The sequence below is a fragment of the Ambystoma mexicanum genome, chromosome 12 (assembly GCF_040938575.1).
Source record: "Ambystoma mexicanum isolate Mex_15411 chromosome 12, UKY_AmexF1_1, whole genome shotgun sequence".
In the NCBI taxonomy this organism is placed as follows: Eukaryota; Metazoa; Chordata; class Amphibia; order Caudata; family Ambystomatidae; genus Ambystoma; species Ambystoma mexicanum.
This window is the reverse complement of record NC_090936.1, coordinates 1,749,283-1,766,115: the sequence shown is the minus strand read 5'-3', so window position 1 is coordinate 1,766,115 and position 16,833 is coordinate 1,749,283. Positions and strand designations below refer to the sequence as shown.

Below are 16,833 nucleotides of genomic sequence, written 5' to 3'. Positions count from 1 at the left end.
CCTGGACAATTGTCTGGGACCCAAGGTGGCGTTGTTTTGCGCCACCATAGCAGTGGGGAGGCTTGCACCATCAGTGTTACTCCCTTTGGTGTCGCCACTGTTCGACACTGCATTTTGTATGTTGATTGTAATTTCAGAATGTAATTCCACAACCATGTGTTACTAATATTATGTATACTGTGCTTAACATATTTAGCAGCCCGCCTCTGGGTTGGACACCATTTTAATTGCCATCTCACTTTCATACCTTTGGCTACTGCTTGTCTTTACTCTTCTTTACTTTGGCAGTATTTCTTCCATTTCCATGTTTTTCATTATTGATAATTTTGAGTCACCATTATTCCGTGATTACCTTTTGGTAGAATGTAAATTATTTTTTGACTTTGCACTCCCTTCCGGAGATCCACACACAGTCTGTTATCCCTACCCGCGAGTCCTTCGGGAACGCGGTCACGTGGTAGATTCAAGAGGCGTTGTCCTGACAACGCGCCGATGCGTGCATCGCAGTTTCAAGTGAGCTAGCGAGAGGAACAGTTCTATCGCTCGCTGGTCACACGGTAAGCCTTCTTAAAGATTTATCTATACTGAACGTACCTGTCTGCTTCCATAGCTTATGGTACTTTCATTACATTTCAGCCTATTCCGAAGGCTGCGCTACGGCGCTGACATTTTCCCGGGCGGCTCACTGCCGTCCACATGTTTTCGCACACCAAGCCACCACACTTTACTACTCAGTCAGGTAAATGCTATTCGAATTTTTATTTCTTGCCAATTTTATATGCATCAGCCCTCTCACTGCTGTTTTCTTCTTCTCCTTCTGTTTCCTGTTATCCGCATCTATCAATTTTGACCTTTTCCACCACAACAATTATTGGTATGTTATTTACTTTATTCATTTAATTATTGTCGATACATTAATTTTGGAATATTATGATATGACACATGTACAATTTGCAGACTTGCCCTGAAGAAGGATATATGAATCCGAAATGCATTGGCAAATGTTTTTGTCTGACATGAGATGTTAAGTGGCTTTTCCTTCCTCGCTAAGGAAGTATTGGTAACGCCTCACACCACGAGGCAGATTACTATGCCTTCACGCAACTATTTGTTGATAAAAACTCTCTTTTTTTGAAAAATCAATGGACTAACGTGGTTATTATATGTGAACATATAATTTCGGAAATACATTAAACTTTTGATGAATTTGCATTATCAATGTACCCGGTTGGGTTTTCTGGAGAGCAGTTGAGTGACCTAGTTGTGTACTTGGTCTTTTGCTTTTTTTGCTTGTGTCTTCTCGCCAGCCTGTGTGGGCATCTCTGCCTTCTGCAACTCTCGCTCCACGTACCTTCTTCCTAGTCTTGTTACCGACGGTTTAGGTGCCATTTTTGAACCGCTCGCTCTACCTCCCAGAGGTTGCGCCACCGTCTTTCAGGCTCCAGTCATGGCCTTGACCTGCTTCACAACACCGAGCAAAGGACTACTGTTGTCGGCCTCTTGCCTTTGGGAGCGGACTGCTCTCTGCTTTCCCACCGCATTCTCTGCGTCTCCTTTGAACTTCCCGGGCTGGACTGTCATTCGTGCTGGTCTGTGGCTCCCTTACTCAAAGTCCTCTTTCTGTTTTTCTTTAATGCATTTCTCCGGCGGCGACTCCTGATGTATATACTGTTCCTGTATCTTCTCTGTTCATTCTTCATGGCTCCTGGTGGCCACCTCGTCTCAGTACTGGCATTGCTGGTAATCTTCATGCTATGGGTGATCGTTTGCGTGCCAGTACTGGAGTTAGACATACTATCTGTATTGTTGGCAATCTTCTTCATCTCCGTAGAAATAACTGGTATAATGTTAAAATAAGTACTATCAAGGGTGGGTTGCTGGAAAGGTGGAAACTGGCTTGAGAGGGTTGGGTTTGGGGTGTTGTGCCGACTTTTACCCAGGTGATCGTCTCCCCAGGAGGGTAGTCCCTCCCCATGAGGTCCTCGCACAGTAAACCACCCCTAGGGGGAATATTGGGTAGCGGCCTCACCTCCCTAGCCTCATGAGAAGGGGTTTTCGATACCTATTGAATTGTCACAGGGAGGTGACATTTGCCTCCAAAAATTCAGGACATTGTTCAAAACAAAGCAAAAAGAGCAAAAACCATAGAAGTCTACGGGAGAAAAGCAGCAAATACAAAATCTTTGCTAACAAATGGGACGTGCAGATACCTTAAACTATAGACCATGGCAACCCCTAAAGGTAAGTATATTGATTGACCCACAAATCCAGGGCCAAGAAGTACGTACTCAGTGACAGTTGCCGTAAAAACACAGTTTAAGAATGGCAGAAAAACCTTCTGAGAAAAATGTCTTCTCTTGTAGGGTAAATTACAGGCGCCTGTCAGTTATGGACTTCAACCCTAGACCAATGACAACCAAAAGGAAGAACAGTCTGCCTTCTGTGGTATGGTGGAGTAAGGGGTTGGACAAAGGGGTAGCATTTTTCAACATAGGTTATTTTCTTTATTTCTTAAATAAAACTATCTCTCCCCGTCTCTAAAGGGTTATCGCTACCTAAACAAATATCAACTCGGGTGCTCCTCGTCTGGATGTTTGTCCAAACGAAAAGTGCCTGTCCTCTGTCCATAAACCTACTCTAACCCTACTGCTGATCTGCAAAAGGGTTCAGCATCCAATCATACCAGGAGAATGACTCCCTTTTCATTTCTTTTGTAACAATCCTTTGCACTAGTTTTTGATTCCACAAAGAGAGCATAGTCAGAAGAATGACTCCCTTCTCCTGACCCACCTTGCACAGGTTTGAGGGCTGTCTTGTGATAGTCATTTGCAGTAGTCTTAAAAAATCTCTTCACTTCTTCCCAAGGGTTACTGAAAGCTTGTTTTGCAGTTCCTGAAATTCGTCCCTGTCTTATTACGTTCCGAAGATTACTTCCAGGCAGCTCTTGTTGTCTAGTATCCTCTTTACTCTTACTTGGATTACCACTGTGACAAGGTAGATTCCTCCTGGTGCACTCTTGGATCTTTGGATATCACTACTGGGATGAGGGAGATTACTCCTGGGGTTCTCTTGACTCTTGGATCTTTGAATATCACTACTGGGACGAGGGCGATTACTCCTGAGGCGCTCTTGACTCTTGGATCTTTGGATATCACTACTGGGATGAGGGAGATTACTCCTGGGGTTCTCTTGACTCTTGGATCTTTGAATATCACTACTGGGACGAGGGAGATTACTCGTGATGCACTCTTGGTTCTCTGGATATCATTGTTGTGATGAGGGAGATTACTCCTGAGGCTCGCTTGACTCTTGATCCACTGAATGCCACTAATGTGACAACTGAGATTCTCTTGACTCTTGAGCTGCCCCAAGCCCCTACCACCGGGTCTTGGGTAAGATTTTTATATGTATGCTAAATCTTTCTGACCTGTATAAAATCCATAACTTTTTGTGACCATTTTTCCTTGTCCCTAGGTGAAGGGTAATCTTTTTCCCCTCTCGCCTAGTCTTTTACTCTTTTTATTTAGGTCTCTCCATAGTATCTGGTGTAAGTTATAGTTTCCTACAACTTTGGGGCTTAGGCTGGGTTGCCGCTTTGGTCTCCCCTGTTATTTTCTCTTTCATGTGCTTGGGTGAACTAAAGTTCCAAAGTAGTAAAGAGGGATTTTCCTCACCCTTTACATTTTATATATTGAGCCAGCACACCCCACCTTATGTGGAGTGCTTTGGGAATACAGTGTATACATTTTTGTTACACTTGCAAGTTTGCTTGAATGGCTGGTGGCAGTGGTTTTACCTTTATTACTTTGTCATTATTACTTGCAGGCTGTTAAATCAGCCTCAGTAATGCACAGAAGGGACACCATTTTTCTAAAATGTTGGTCTCCTTTTTATGCCATTTCTTGTTTGCTTGTAGTTTGAGGTATTCCCCTGCCATTCTAGACGGGAACGACCTTAGTGGGCATTTTGTCTTTGGCGGGAATCCTTTGCATTCCCTGCCAAGGCTCCAGAGTGTCTGAGAAGGCAGGAAGCGAGGGAGGAGTCCACAACTCTGCAGCCCTTTGTCTTTCACCTTGCCCTAAAGGAGCAGAGTCTCAATGGCTTGAACAGCCAGACTGCCCCTTGCTGTAAAATGCAGGGAGAGAATACAGAAGTTGTGCTGTAGTTGCTGTTAAATACTTTGAACCTGAAAGCTGCTGACAAGTCGATCACTGGAGTTGAAACCAAAGAGGAAGATTAGGAAACTGCGGTCTCAGCGATTTCCAGCGACCAGAGAGCCTGCTGTGTAACTGGAACCTGCTGTTACCCTTCCTTCCAATTGACCAGGAATGTGGGGGTTCCCAAACAATTACCCCGACCCAGAGCCTGGTGAGAACCACTAGACTCAAAACCTGAATTCGAAGGGATTGTATCCTCCGGCGTATTCCTTATCTTTGATAATTTGTCTCCAGCTTGCTGGCCTCGGAAATGTTTTCTCTGTAGAGGGCGCTGCGCGTCGACGTCTGCCGAGTCGATGTCCCTCGACAGCCACCGTATCGGTGCCGACGTCACCATGCTCATAAATAGCCACGCGCGGCGTCCATTGCTCAGTTCCGTTTTTCCACGCTTCGTGGGGCCTCGGAATATCGTTGCTCAGTTCAGTCAGATAAACCTCTTATATTTCCTCGATAAAACCAACTCGTTTTCGATGGCTTCTTCATCCGAACCGACGACTCCGCGGTCCGGCTTCAAAAAATGTCGAGACTGCGGAAAGAAAATGTCGATAACGGATCCTCACAGGATCTGTTTGTGGTGCTTGGGAGTCGAGCACCATTGTTCGGAGTGTGAGGACTGCATGTCCATGACGGCGAAAGCCTTGAAGGAGCGCAAAGGGGAGCTCGAGAGAGGTAAGTCAGTCAAAACATCCTCGAAAGTTTCTTCGGTCGAGGCATTCGTCGTCTCGCCGTCGAAAGCATTCCCATTCTAGGTCTCGAAGTAGCTCCCACCACTTGTCGAGATCTAGACACTCAAAGAAGAGACGTCGAAGATCCCCCTTCCTCGTCATCTTCTGTTTCCCCAGAAAGGGTCTCCTGCCCCACAAAACACAGCTCTCAGGCTGAGTGGGAGGAATTCAGGAAGAAAATGCTAAGCATCTTCGAGAAAGCGGCCTCGACCCCCTCGAAGACAGCTGAGGGTGATACCCTGGGTGAAAAACCCAAAAAATCAAAACGCCACGAGTCGTTGCACCCGGCGCAAGAGTCCACCCGAGAGTGCCACAGGCCATCGGTTAGGAAGGCACCATCTTCGACGCCGTCGTTGAAGATCCCTTCGACGCATGGATCGGCACCATCAACGCCGTTGTCGAAGGGTTCTTCGACGCATCGGTCGATCGAATCGACGCCGACATCGACGCAGATAAGAGAAAACCACGGCTACTTCACAGCCAACGGTTATACCCAGAGCCTCCAGCATGACGCTGAGAACATCGTCGACATCCTCGAGTAGGATCCCGATCCTCTCGAGTTCTTCAAGGCCTCTTCCAGTTTTCTCAACACCTTTCTCTGCGCCTTCGAAGCCTTTCACATCGGCGTTGACGACATCGACGTTTTCTCGCCCAATAATGACGAGTTTGGCTCCTTCTGCCTTATAAATGGGTTTTACACCATTTCTGAGGTCAGAGTACCCCAGATTATCTTCAATCTATGAAGAAGGGGAGGATTCTGACCAAGAAAGACCCTTTGGGCTGCAGAGGACCACACCACCTGTTTCAGAGGATTTTACCTCTGAGGAAAGAAGGTTGAAAGACCTACAGGAATAATTACATGAGACAAGTGGGCTGGACGCTTCCCCAGAAGTGGAATTTGTCAAACCAAACCCAGGGGATCATGCCGAAACCCCCTATAGAACCCTAATGGCAAGAATTATTGAATTCATGAGTTGGTCTGTGCCTTCACCTGTTTTTCAACAGGATGACCTTACAGACATACTAGACAAAGGTCCACAGGAGGATCCTGTGGTCCCCTTCCATACATCCTTACAAAGGAAGATTTAATCAAATTGGGAAACTCCTGAGGTTATCCCTGCAGTCCATAAAAGATTGTCAGCCAAGTATAGGGTAGCTGCGGCTGACCCTGAATATTTATCAAAACACCCGACTCCAGAGAGCCTGGTGGTTCAAGCCGCAACTTCATCAAGCAGCAGATCCGCTTACCCTACTGTCCCACAGGACAGAGATGACAAAAGGTACGATTCTATGGCAAAAAGTATTTTATGCTTGTAGTATGGCGTTGAAGTCCATCAACGCCACTTGTACGCTCGCCAGGTTGTCACACACTGTGGGAGTGTGCTTCATCAGCGGATGACTGCATACCGGAAGGAGAGGAAAGGGAAGCCTTCCTTAACATCATCAAAGATGCCATGTGCGAATCTCTTCAAACTGGCATTGATTCCGCTGGCAGTATCAGCAGGGCCATGGCGGCAAGTACTACAATCCGCAGGCATGCGTGGTTCGAAAATCTGGCTTTGCTCCTGATGTACAGGCCAGACTTTTGAATATGCCCTTTGACGGCTCTTCTTTATTCAGTAAAAAGGCTGATGACAGTCTGGAAAAGTTGCAAACATCTAAAGCAGCAGCAAAATCTTTAGGAGCTGCAATCCGTCAAACTCCTTTTCGCCCCTCAGGAACCTCTGGGAGAGGAAAGTCTTTTCGCTATTATTCCGCATTCGGGAAAGGCAGAGGACAGCCGGCTCAAAGAGGCCAAAGGAGATCCACCCGATGTGGACGGGTCAAAGGTACTAAGGCCGCAGCAGCAGCAGGTGCCTCTTTACCCTCGGCATCTGCATTAGCCGCCCCAAAACCACTTTGAGGTCTTTCCACACAACACCTGTAGGAGGCAGGTTAACTCACCATCTGACGGAATGGCAGGCTATTACGTCAGATGCTTGGGCATTGGAGACAGTTGCCCAGGGTTACTGCCTACCCTTTCTACGCATCCCTCAGAGTCATCCACCGGGGCACAGGTCTCTAAATGTTCCAGATCCGATCCTCTTGCAGGAAATTGTAGACCTGCTAGAGAAAGGTGCCATAGAACCGGTTCCTGTAGCGGAGAGGAACAAGGGCTGGTACTCCCCCCCCCTACTTTCTCATACCGAAGAAGGAAGGAGGACTGAGACCCATCTTGGACTTACGAGAATTGAACAAGTTCCTCAGGAAGGACAAGTTCAAGATGGTAACTCTCTCTCAGATCCTTCAGGCCCTCCAGATCCAGGACTGGCTGGTATCTCTGGACCTCCAGGATGCTTATTTCCATGTGCCAAACCATCGCAAACACAGGAAATACCTGAGGTTCGCAATTGGCGGCTCTCATTATCAATTTCGAGTTCTGCCATTTGGGCTGACACCCCCCCCCCCCCCCGAGGGTCTTCACCAAGCTAATGTCGGTAGTGGCTGCAAGTCTAAGGAGGGAAGGGATCCACGTCTACCCCTACCTGGACGATTGGCTGATCAGAGCTGTATCTTCGGAACAAGCTCAGATCCAGCTAGATTAGGTCTACCACTTCCTTCACAAACTGGGCTTCTCCCTCAATTTAAAGAAGTCACAGATGATACCATCACAGAGGCTCCAGTTCATCGGAGCGGTCTTGGACACTTCCCTGGGGAAAAGCCTCGCCACCAGAGGTGAGGGCTCAAGATATTCTGCAGATGGTCAACAAGTTTCAAAATGGCCAACATATCCCAGCCTTCGACTTTTTGAGATTGCTAGGCCTCATGGCATCTTGCATCTTCCTTGTGCCAGAGGCTCGCCTGAGAATGAGATCTCTCCAGTGGGCATTAAGGACCCAGTGGTCACAATACTCAGGAAGAATGACAGATCTCCTCCGGATTCCGGACAAGGTAGCCCACGACCTTCAATGGTGGGCCTATCCAGAGAACATCTTGAAAGGAGAACTGTTTTGGCAACCATGGCCGGAGATAACGGTAGTCACAGATGCCTCACTCACGGGGTGGGAAGCCCATGCCAACGACTTGACCATCAGCGGTCGTTGGTCTCCATCGGAGTCCAGACTACACATCAACCTATTAGAGCTGAGAGCGATCAGACTAGCACTGAAAGCTTTCCTGCCATCAGTACAGGGGAGAAATGTCCTGATAATGACGGACAACACGGTGGCCATGCACTACCTCAACAAAAGAGGAGGCGTAGGGTCACTGCCACTGTGCAGATAGGCAATGCAGCTCTGGTTTTGGGCAATTCAGGAAGGAATCTCTCTATCGGCAGTCCACGTAGCCGGAGAGAAGAATTTGACAGCGGAAGCTCTGAGCAGGCAGAGCAGTCTCCCACGAGTGGGCGCTAGCTCAGGAAGTCCTTCAAGAGATCTTCGCCCTTTGGGGAACCCCTCAGGTGGATCTGTTCGCCACCAGCACCAACAGGAAGTGCGATCTGTTCTGTTCAAGGGAATTTCCCCCGAGAGGAGTTCTAGGGGACGCATTCGTAGTGGACTGGGAGTTTCCATTCCTTTACGCATTTCCACCAGTCCCTGTTATTCCTCAAATGGTCAGGAGGTTGAGAAGATTCCGGAAAACCATGATCCTAATTGCCACGGACTGGGCCAGGAGAACGTGGTACCCAGACCTTCTAGATATGTCCATCTGCCCTCCAATCCGTCTTCCACTCAAAGAGAATCTTCACTCGCAGAAGGGAGGTCAGGTTCTCCATCCAGACATCAGAACCCTCAACCTTCATGCTTGGCTTCTGAAAGGGTGAGGTACAAGGATTGGTACCTCCCTGATGATGTCATGGAGGTGTTGCTTTCGGCCAGAAGGCCAGCAACAAAGTCTTTATACCGCTGCCGTTGGAACATATTTTGCAGCTGGTGTAGAGAATGTGGTGCACCAACGGTGTTATCGTTTCTGCTCTACTTGGCAAACTCAGGCCTTCAATTTGGCACTGTAAAAGGCTATCTCGCAGCGCTATCAATCTTCAAGCGCACTGCGGAGGAACCATCGTATTTCACACTACCCCATGTAATACAATTTCTCAAGGGATTAACTAATGTTTATCCTCCAAGACCATTCCAAGTTCCCTTATGGGACTTAAATTTAGTCTTAAATTTCCTAATGGGTACTCCCTTCGAACCACTCCACTCTTGTTCGCTGAGATTTCTAACTCTTAAAACTGTCCTATTAGTAGCACTAACATCTGCTAGGAGGGTGAGTGAATTACAAGCTCTATCTTGTAAACCCCCCCATACAATTTTCCATAAGGACAAAGTTGTCCTACAGGTGAAGCCTAATTTCCTCCCAAAGGTGGTTTCTGAATTTCACATCACTCAGAAAATTACCTTACCTTCGTTCTACCATCCTCCCCATCCGGGGAAAGAGGAAGAAAGGCTGCAAAGGCTGGACCCAAGGCGAGCTCTAAGCTTTTACATCAGCAGACTGGCTAGGATTAGGCAAGCAGACCAACTGTTTATAGGATACTCGGGTCCCAAGTTTGGACTACCCATAACAAAACAGACCATTTCCAGGTGGATTATTTTGGCCATTCTGGAATGTTACAAACTGGCAGGGAAAGAGCCACCCCAGAATCTTAGGGCTCATTCAACCAGGGGTATTGCAGCCTCTTCGGCCCTCCAAAGAGGGGTACCGGTCCGAGACATATGTGCGGCTGCCACATGGTCGTCCGCACATACATTCACAAGATTTTACAACCTGGATTCCTCCACTAGTCAAGAGACCAGAATTGGCAAAGCCGTATTACATTCGGTTCATTCCTAAAAGGGATACATGACATTATTACTCCCACCTCCAATTACATACCACTGCTATGGGAGTCTATCAAAGATAAGGAATACGTCGGAGGACACAATCCCTTCGAAGAACAAGTTACTTCTTACCTTGTAACGTTCTTTTGATGGGATGTTCCTCCGATGTATTCCTTATCGCCCCTTCCATCCATCCCCGCAGTAATACTTCCCTTGTGGTTGCAGCTTACTCTCCTTCAAGGTCAATAATCAATTCAGGCATGACCTATCTTATGCTACAAAACGGAACTCATCAACGGACGCTGCGCATGGCTATTTATGGGCATGGTGACGTCGGCGCCGATACAGTGGCTGTCGAGGGACATCGACTCGGCAGACGTCGACGCGCAGCGCCATCTACAGAGAAAAAATTTCCGAGGCCAGCAAACTGGAGACGAGTTATCAAAGATAAGGAATACGTCGGAGGAACATCCCATCGAAAGAACGTTACAAGGTAAGAAGTAACTTGTTCTTGTGAGCCATCCCATGTTGTGGTGCGACCTTGCGGGCTGCAATACCCTGGGACCTCGAGCCTGTGTGCGGTGCACGGTCTTTCGAATTGTGCTGAAACTTTGGTGACAACCTTCTTGCTCGCCAGAGACACACTTTGTCCTTTAAGTCCCCTCACCAGAGTGCTGGACCCAGATTAGAGACGAGAATCCGACCAGCAATATTCTGTTTTCTGCTGGCTCCTGAAAAGGGCTCCAAAACCTCAGAGCCACATTCAGCCATGAAGAAACTCTTACCTGGAGCCTTCCCCGTTGATCTCTGCTGCAAAATCCCTTCCAAAGTCCTGTCTTCATGACAAAGGAATCCATCGACCAGGTTTTTGGCTGCAGATCCTGAAGTCTTCCTGCCGCAAACTGTTCTTCTGTGCTGAGGTACTGTGTTGGCTGGGGTATGTACTTACCTTAAGCCGGTGTGATTTCTGTATAGCTTTTGGGGTGTTTTCTGTGATTGGGAGGCCTCCCATCGAGGTTCACCCAGGCCTGTTGCTGGAATCCTTCTAGGGTGTCTTCTCTGAAGTCCTTGGACCCTAACTAACTCTAAAATGAAATACTAACTTGTCTGAAGAGACTTCCTCTGGAACTCTGACTTTCCCTGCAACTGAACCCTCTCGCCCTGCCGGAGGCTGGCACCTAGACCACTCGGGTCACTCTTCTGCCTGTGAGAGTACTTGTGCAATAGAATAAGGACTGGATAAGAAAAGGATCCTGCCTTGAAAAGTACAACCAGTGTGCACAAGTTACTTACTTGTGAATAAGTTGGTTGGTAACTGCCCCTCTGAGAGTGAGCAGTTACAAAATGGCTCGGTTACCTTGAATGTCTTTTGCCATTCTGAAAAGTATATGTAAGGTTATTTTACTCCCCCTGTGAATTTGCTGTACCTTTTCCCAAAAATACTGTTGGATTCACTTTACTATTTCTTTTAGGATATAAATGTATAAGTTCACCAACTGGGTCTTGCTTCCCCTAACCTGCTGTTGAGGCTGTCTATAATAAGTTTGCCTTAGGTTTTACATACCTTGATCTGCCTTGTGCAATCCTCAACCATGTGTAAGAGTTTTGCTTATCTTGGTCTGTGTTCCACTGAACTGAAAAGCAACTGTAATAGTATATTACACCCTTAGGTTTTACCTGCCTAGAAAAGCTGTGTGCCATTCTTAAAAAGTGCCCTGTTGGTGTAGCTGACCTTGGTCTGCCTTGTGCAATCCTAAATTAGTATAGAAAGTGATTGCTTACCTTAGTTTGTTCCACTGATACCTGTGCATGAATTTCCACTTTTCAGAAAAGTATCCTGGTAACGGGGTTGGTTTACTAAGTGATTCCTTTACTGAGTGTTACTACATATTTGACAGGGTCTAAGACCCTTGACTTACAGTAAAGTAACTGATGGTTTTACTCCCCATGAATAGGTTTGTCCTATACTAAATTTGTTTGATATGGTCTGACTTCCCTAGAAATACTGTTAGTTTTATGAGCAGGGTCTGTGCTTTGGTTTGTGTAATTTAAAGCATTTGCGTTTGTATAGTTTATATTTAATGTGATAGTACTAATTTCCCCAAGATTCCTCTTGGCCTACTTGTACTTAAATAAACCCTTTATTTTTACAATACAGTATTTCAGGGTTTCTTTGGACCATAAGTGTGCTAACATTTAATTGTACCAAGCTACAGCCCTCTCTCTTTCCTAAAATAAGCCTGGCTGCTCTGTCTATGCTACTAAATACTCAGTGTTACAGCCTTATACTAAGAGTGGGGCTTTGTACTGTCTGTTGTATGGTTTTACTAGGCCCTTAGTTGGACTTCTGGAAAACTGTCCTAACACCGGGTCTCCTGCTACTCCCGTTACCTGTTGCGTGTCGGGACTGCGTCACTGGTTCTTCCTGTGGTGATAGGCTGGCTTGTGTTACTTCAGCACTTCCCATCTCCTTCACCCAGCTCCCTGCTTCGTCTAAGCGGCTCCACAGAGACTTGGGCCACACAGCTCCGTTGCAGTTGCAGCACCACATGCTCCACCTCCCTGACGTCGCACCACCGCTGGCTTCTTTCCCACTCTTCCTCTGATAAGGAGTTTGGTTTCCACCGTAGTGCTCTGCTGACGGTTCTTGAATGTCCCCTCCACTGGGAATCTGCGTTCTTGCACCTTTGTGTTACAAGAGTTGAACTTCCCGTGCTGGGCTGGCTTCACGCCGACTGCTCTCGATTTCACAGTCCTTTCTTGCTCTTTTTTTCTGTGGCTGAATCATCTCCAGCCTAAAGTCAAAGTCCTTCTTTACTGTTGTTGAGATAATCTATATGCCTCCTTGGGCCCAACTCTTCTTGGTACTATGCTAAGGCAACCTGTTATTACTCCGCAGGTTACATTAGCTCTTCTTCATCTGGGTCATATTAATTGTGGATCAAAAAATGAAGAGACATTACCATAACAGATGGTGTTAATCAGGGATTTCTGACAGGGACTTGGTCCCAAGGGAAAAGGGGTTAAGGGCGTTCCGTCACAGAACGGGAGTCCTTATCCCCATGAGGGGAGTCTCTCCCTGTGAAGTCATGCTTTTCACCACCCCTAGGGGGACTTTTGGGTATTGGCCTCACCCTCCCCTAGCCTCACAGGGAAGGGCTCCCCCCCGGGGAGAAGTGACATAATCCTGTGAACCATTATACTTTGTGGAAGGGCAACCCACCAGCCAGAAGTGAAAAGTGTGATGATTGCTTCCGGAAGACTGATGTAGACCTGCCCAAGCAGATTCCGGCTCCTCGATGGATAAGACAAGGCAGCCAACCAGTAGAAAACTTTCTAACAGTGAATGGTGAGGATGCCTTACAAAGGCCCAAACAAAGTGGATGGAGGCAGCTTCCTAGCCCACGGAGCACAACCAATAGGGTCAAATTATTGAAAAGCGGCAGCATAATGGCCTAGTGATGGTTCCAGCATGGAGATCCAAGCCCATCCAAACTGCGGACCACAGGTGATGAGGACTGGCCAGAAAAACAGCGCACAGGGAAAGACCTAGGACCCTACTATAATGGCCATACCTCTGAAAATGTAACAAGTAAACCTGCTGGATCCCAGAAGAACTCGATTGTTTTGGTTTCACCTAGTTATGCCCTGGGACTCATGGGCTGGCTTAAGCCAGCCCTTCAATCACACACCACAGCACCTACAGAAAAATCAAATTGTTCCCAAAAACCACCACACACTCAGATTCCCCTCACACAGGATGTGTGATGTCTTGACTGATTCTAGGGACTGGTCTAAACCAGTGCAAGCCCCTGTAGATGGTGTAGGGCTCTAGTGATCCCATGTGTGCACAACTGCCATTTTAGGCCTGCTTCGTCGTTTCCCAAGACAAGAGATTGCCCAAAACGAAAGAGCATTGTATAGGTTAGTAGCCTAATGGCTGTCAATAAGATACATTAGTTTACCAATTGGGATACATTGGCTTGCATCCCTCAGTGAAGTCAAAACTAAATACAACTGTCACAAGCCTGCTCACGAAAACCAAATGTTGGTGATAAAATCACCCGATAGCCAAAATGGGGCTTAAAAAGCACCCCTTCCTTGAAGCCTTAGAGGAAGTTTGGGAACTGGATCGCATTCAGCGGGGCAAGAGTAGGAAGTGGCTTGCAGCAGGGAGAGGTCCGCAAAAGACTATAGGGTGAAGGGAGAAACCACTCTTCCAAGAGATGGCATGCTAAGTCGTTACCAAAAGAACGGCAGAGAAATACAAAATATGGGTTGGATCAGGGATATGGCACAGTGAGGAATTTAAGGAGGATTAACGAGAGAAATGAGGAGCACCAAGGGGACAAAGTTGATGGCGACTACAGGAGTGGATGGGCAGGAGTGGGCGTGGTTTGGCTTCCCAAAAAACAAACAGAAAGGATGGCAGTGGATCCAACATTATGGGGGAGATAAGACAGCAGGTGGGGAGCACTCTGGGGTGGAGGTAGGGCCCTGCTGCGAAAAGAGACAGGAAGGAGGAGGGACAAGCACAACACTACTAGCCAAAGTAGGAGTAGGCCAATGTAAGGGGCCAGCCATGTAAAGGGCACCACTATGGAATGGCAGAAATCGTGGAACTTGCTTTTCTGATGTGGAGTAAGTAATCTAGGTTTACTGTCTTGTGGCAAATCGGTATTCTTATTCTGGCCAAATTTATGCTGGATTGGCTCCCTCTGCCAAACCACCATGTTAATAGTGTGGGTGTGTTTTTTATTTCCTAGGTCTTATGAATGATAAAGATTCCAAACATTCCATGTCGGAAGGGGAAAACCTGGAAGATGATGATGATGAGGAAGATGAAGAAGGTGGTGCAGAGACTGAGGAACAGTCTGGCAATGAAAGTGAAATGAATGAACAGGAGGAAGAGGTGAATGAATGTTTATTAGCGGACATTTGCACTGGTTGATGAACTTTTATCCCCTCCTTTTTATAATTTCTTTCAAGTTTCATGATCTGTTTAGCTTTTATTGTAAATCCAAGTCATGGGTTTCAAGGTTGCTGCTTCAGCAAATGTCCACAATGTTGCCATTCCTGCTGGGGCTTATAAATGATTGGGAAATTATTTTTCTTGCCACCTGGCCTGGATGCGCATCAGAATAAATGGCATTTAAAATGTTTGTAAAACGTGGGGTTTTGCTCCTGACTTTGTAATGCTAATTTTGGGGATACAGAATCATTTTGGAGGGAAATGAAGATTAGCTCTTTGCCTGCAGAGCTCTTTTCGATCCAGAACATTTTGGAGTTGGCAATGTTTTTCTTCAATCTTGAGGCAAATCTTAATTTGCAGAGATACTGTTCACAGATTACCGATCATCTTTCAGCTTTGGCCTGGTGACTTTAATGATCCTTGTTAGATCAACTTGTCTAACGAATATCCACCTAATGTCTCCCAGAACGGCAGATGCGCACATAGAAAGATGCTTATGTAGCTATCCCACAACCGCTAGGTACTGTCTCACCCAGATTTATAACATTTAACTGATAGTGAGGCTCATCACCTGCTTGTTGCACACATGTGACACACTTGCTCCACTTGAAGTCTGGTTGATAAAGCTGTATAACACGGTCCTCTTATGTACAGCTGTCTGAAGTTTAACTCCAAAGGAAGTCTGCCTGAATGCAATTGAAGCTCACACTTGAATTCAAGCATCTGCACCCTGGGCCGCTACAAGCTGCTGATTCATCTGAAAATCAGTACTCCACCAAGTGGGAGCTTGAGGCAGCCTTCTCCTCCAAAGAATGTGTATTCCACGAAGTGGGAGGTAGAGACACCCTTCAATGGATTGCGTTCTCCCACAGATTCCTCATCTTGATAGATGGCTATCCACCGTCAGCTGCTCATATCTTTTCTTCAGGGGGTGTAGTGCCGCTCGATATTGTCGACTCCCCTCTAGTATGCAGCCGCTGCATTCCTTGATCAGATGTGCCTTTGGGAATCCTATAAAAGAAAGGGCCACTCTTCTGTATGCTGTAAAGATCTGGGGCCATAAATATGAAAAGCGTCTTGTGGCCTTTGAAGCAAAACTACTGAGAAAACTACTTCGATTTCCCCAATGTGTGAGTGTCGAATATTTGTACCTAGAGTTCAATGTAAAAGGAATCTGGTATGCTTACCTTAGGCAATGTGTGATGTCTTAGGAAAAGGTGTGTACCCTGCAAATAGACGCGATAATTGTGCCATATGTGAAAGCGTTCTTGCGGTTGGAAGGCAATGTGTCACATGGTATCCGTATATAAAACACACAAGAAATGGACCCTGGGTAGTGACTCTGGACATACAATACTTGTCCCGAAAAGGTGGCTAAATAGGAGACTGAATGACTTTGCATATGAGCAAAACATGATAAAGATAGCATCACATGCACATAGTGGTGCGTATTGTGAAGAGCGACTCACTAGAATTAAGCCACCAATGTACACTTTAGCCTATCCAAGCATAAGCACGTTCGGTACATATCTACTCCTAAGATTCAACGTGTCTGAGGCGTTGGAGACTAAAGGAGACAGATTAGGATTATCGATGAGTCCAGAAAATGCTGATTATCTGGCAATCAGGTAATGGAATCATCACACCATCTGACCATGAAATGTGAAAGTTTTAATGTATCTGCAAAATAAGCATTTTATATCCTATAATAATGCTATTGACACTATGGAAGTCCCTAACCTATGAATGATTTTTATGAGAGGGAATGATATTAATCTGATATATTTTATTGTTATTTTATATGAAGATAGTAGAAATATTAAGATGTATTGAATAATTTACTGAGATGTTTGTGACATGTTTTACAGTGCAGTGTTTTGGACTTCCTTTTTAACTTGGAAAATGTTTAATTGTTGTTTGTCATGTATTATACAAAGCCCAAGTTGGCTGTAAGTATATCTAATAAAAACGTGAAACTATAAAAGGATGCACTACGCCCCACACTGCAGTTACTTCTTTCAGCACAATGAGATCCATTGAATAACTGCGTCTGTATTTAGGGGCCTAAAGCGTCCAGGTTCAAATGTTGCAAGGAATGCAACTCCAAGATGTCCCTC

The 16,833-nt window shown here is 46.2% G+C and overlaps 1 protein-coding gene across 5 annotated transcripts in view; it reads left to right on the top strand.

The window, feature by feature from the left end:
• UPF2 (UPF2 regulator of nonsense mediated mRNA decay) overlaps positions 1–16,833 on the top strand; it is a 766,220-nt gene that overhangs the window by 537,390 nt on the left and 211,997 nt on the right. For all 5 annotated transcript variants that reach the window (XM_069627785.1, XM_069627784.1, XM_069627788.1 and 2 more), the window contains exon 16: positions 14,511–14,656. In XM_069627785.1, coding sequence (XP_069483886.1) covers positions 14,511–14,656 — 146 coding nt within the window. The remainder of the gene's footprint in view (positions 1–14,510; positions 14,657–16,833) is intronic.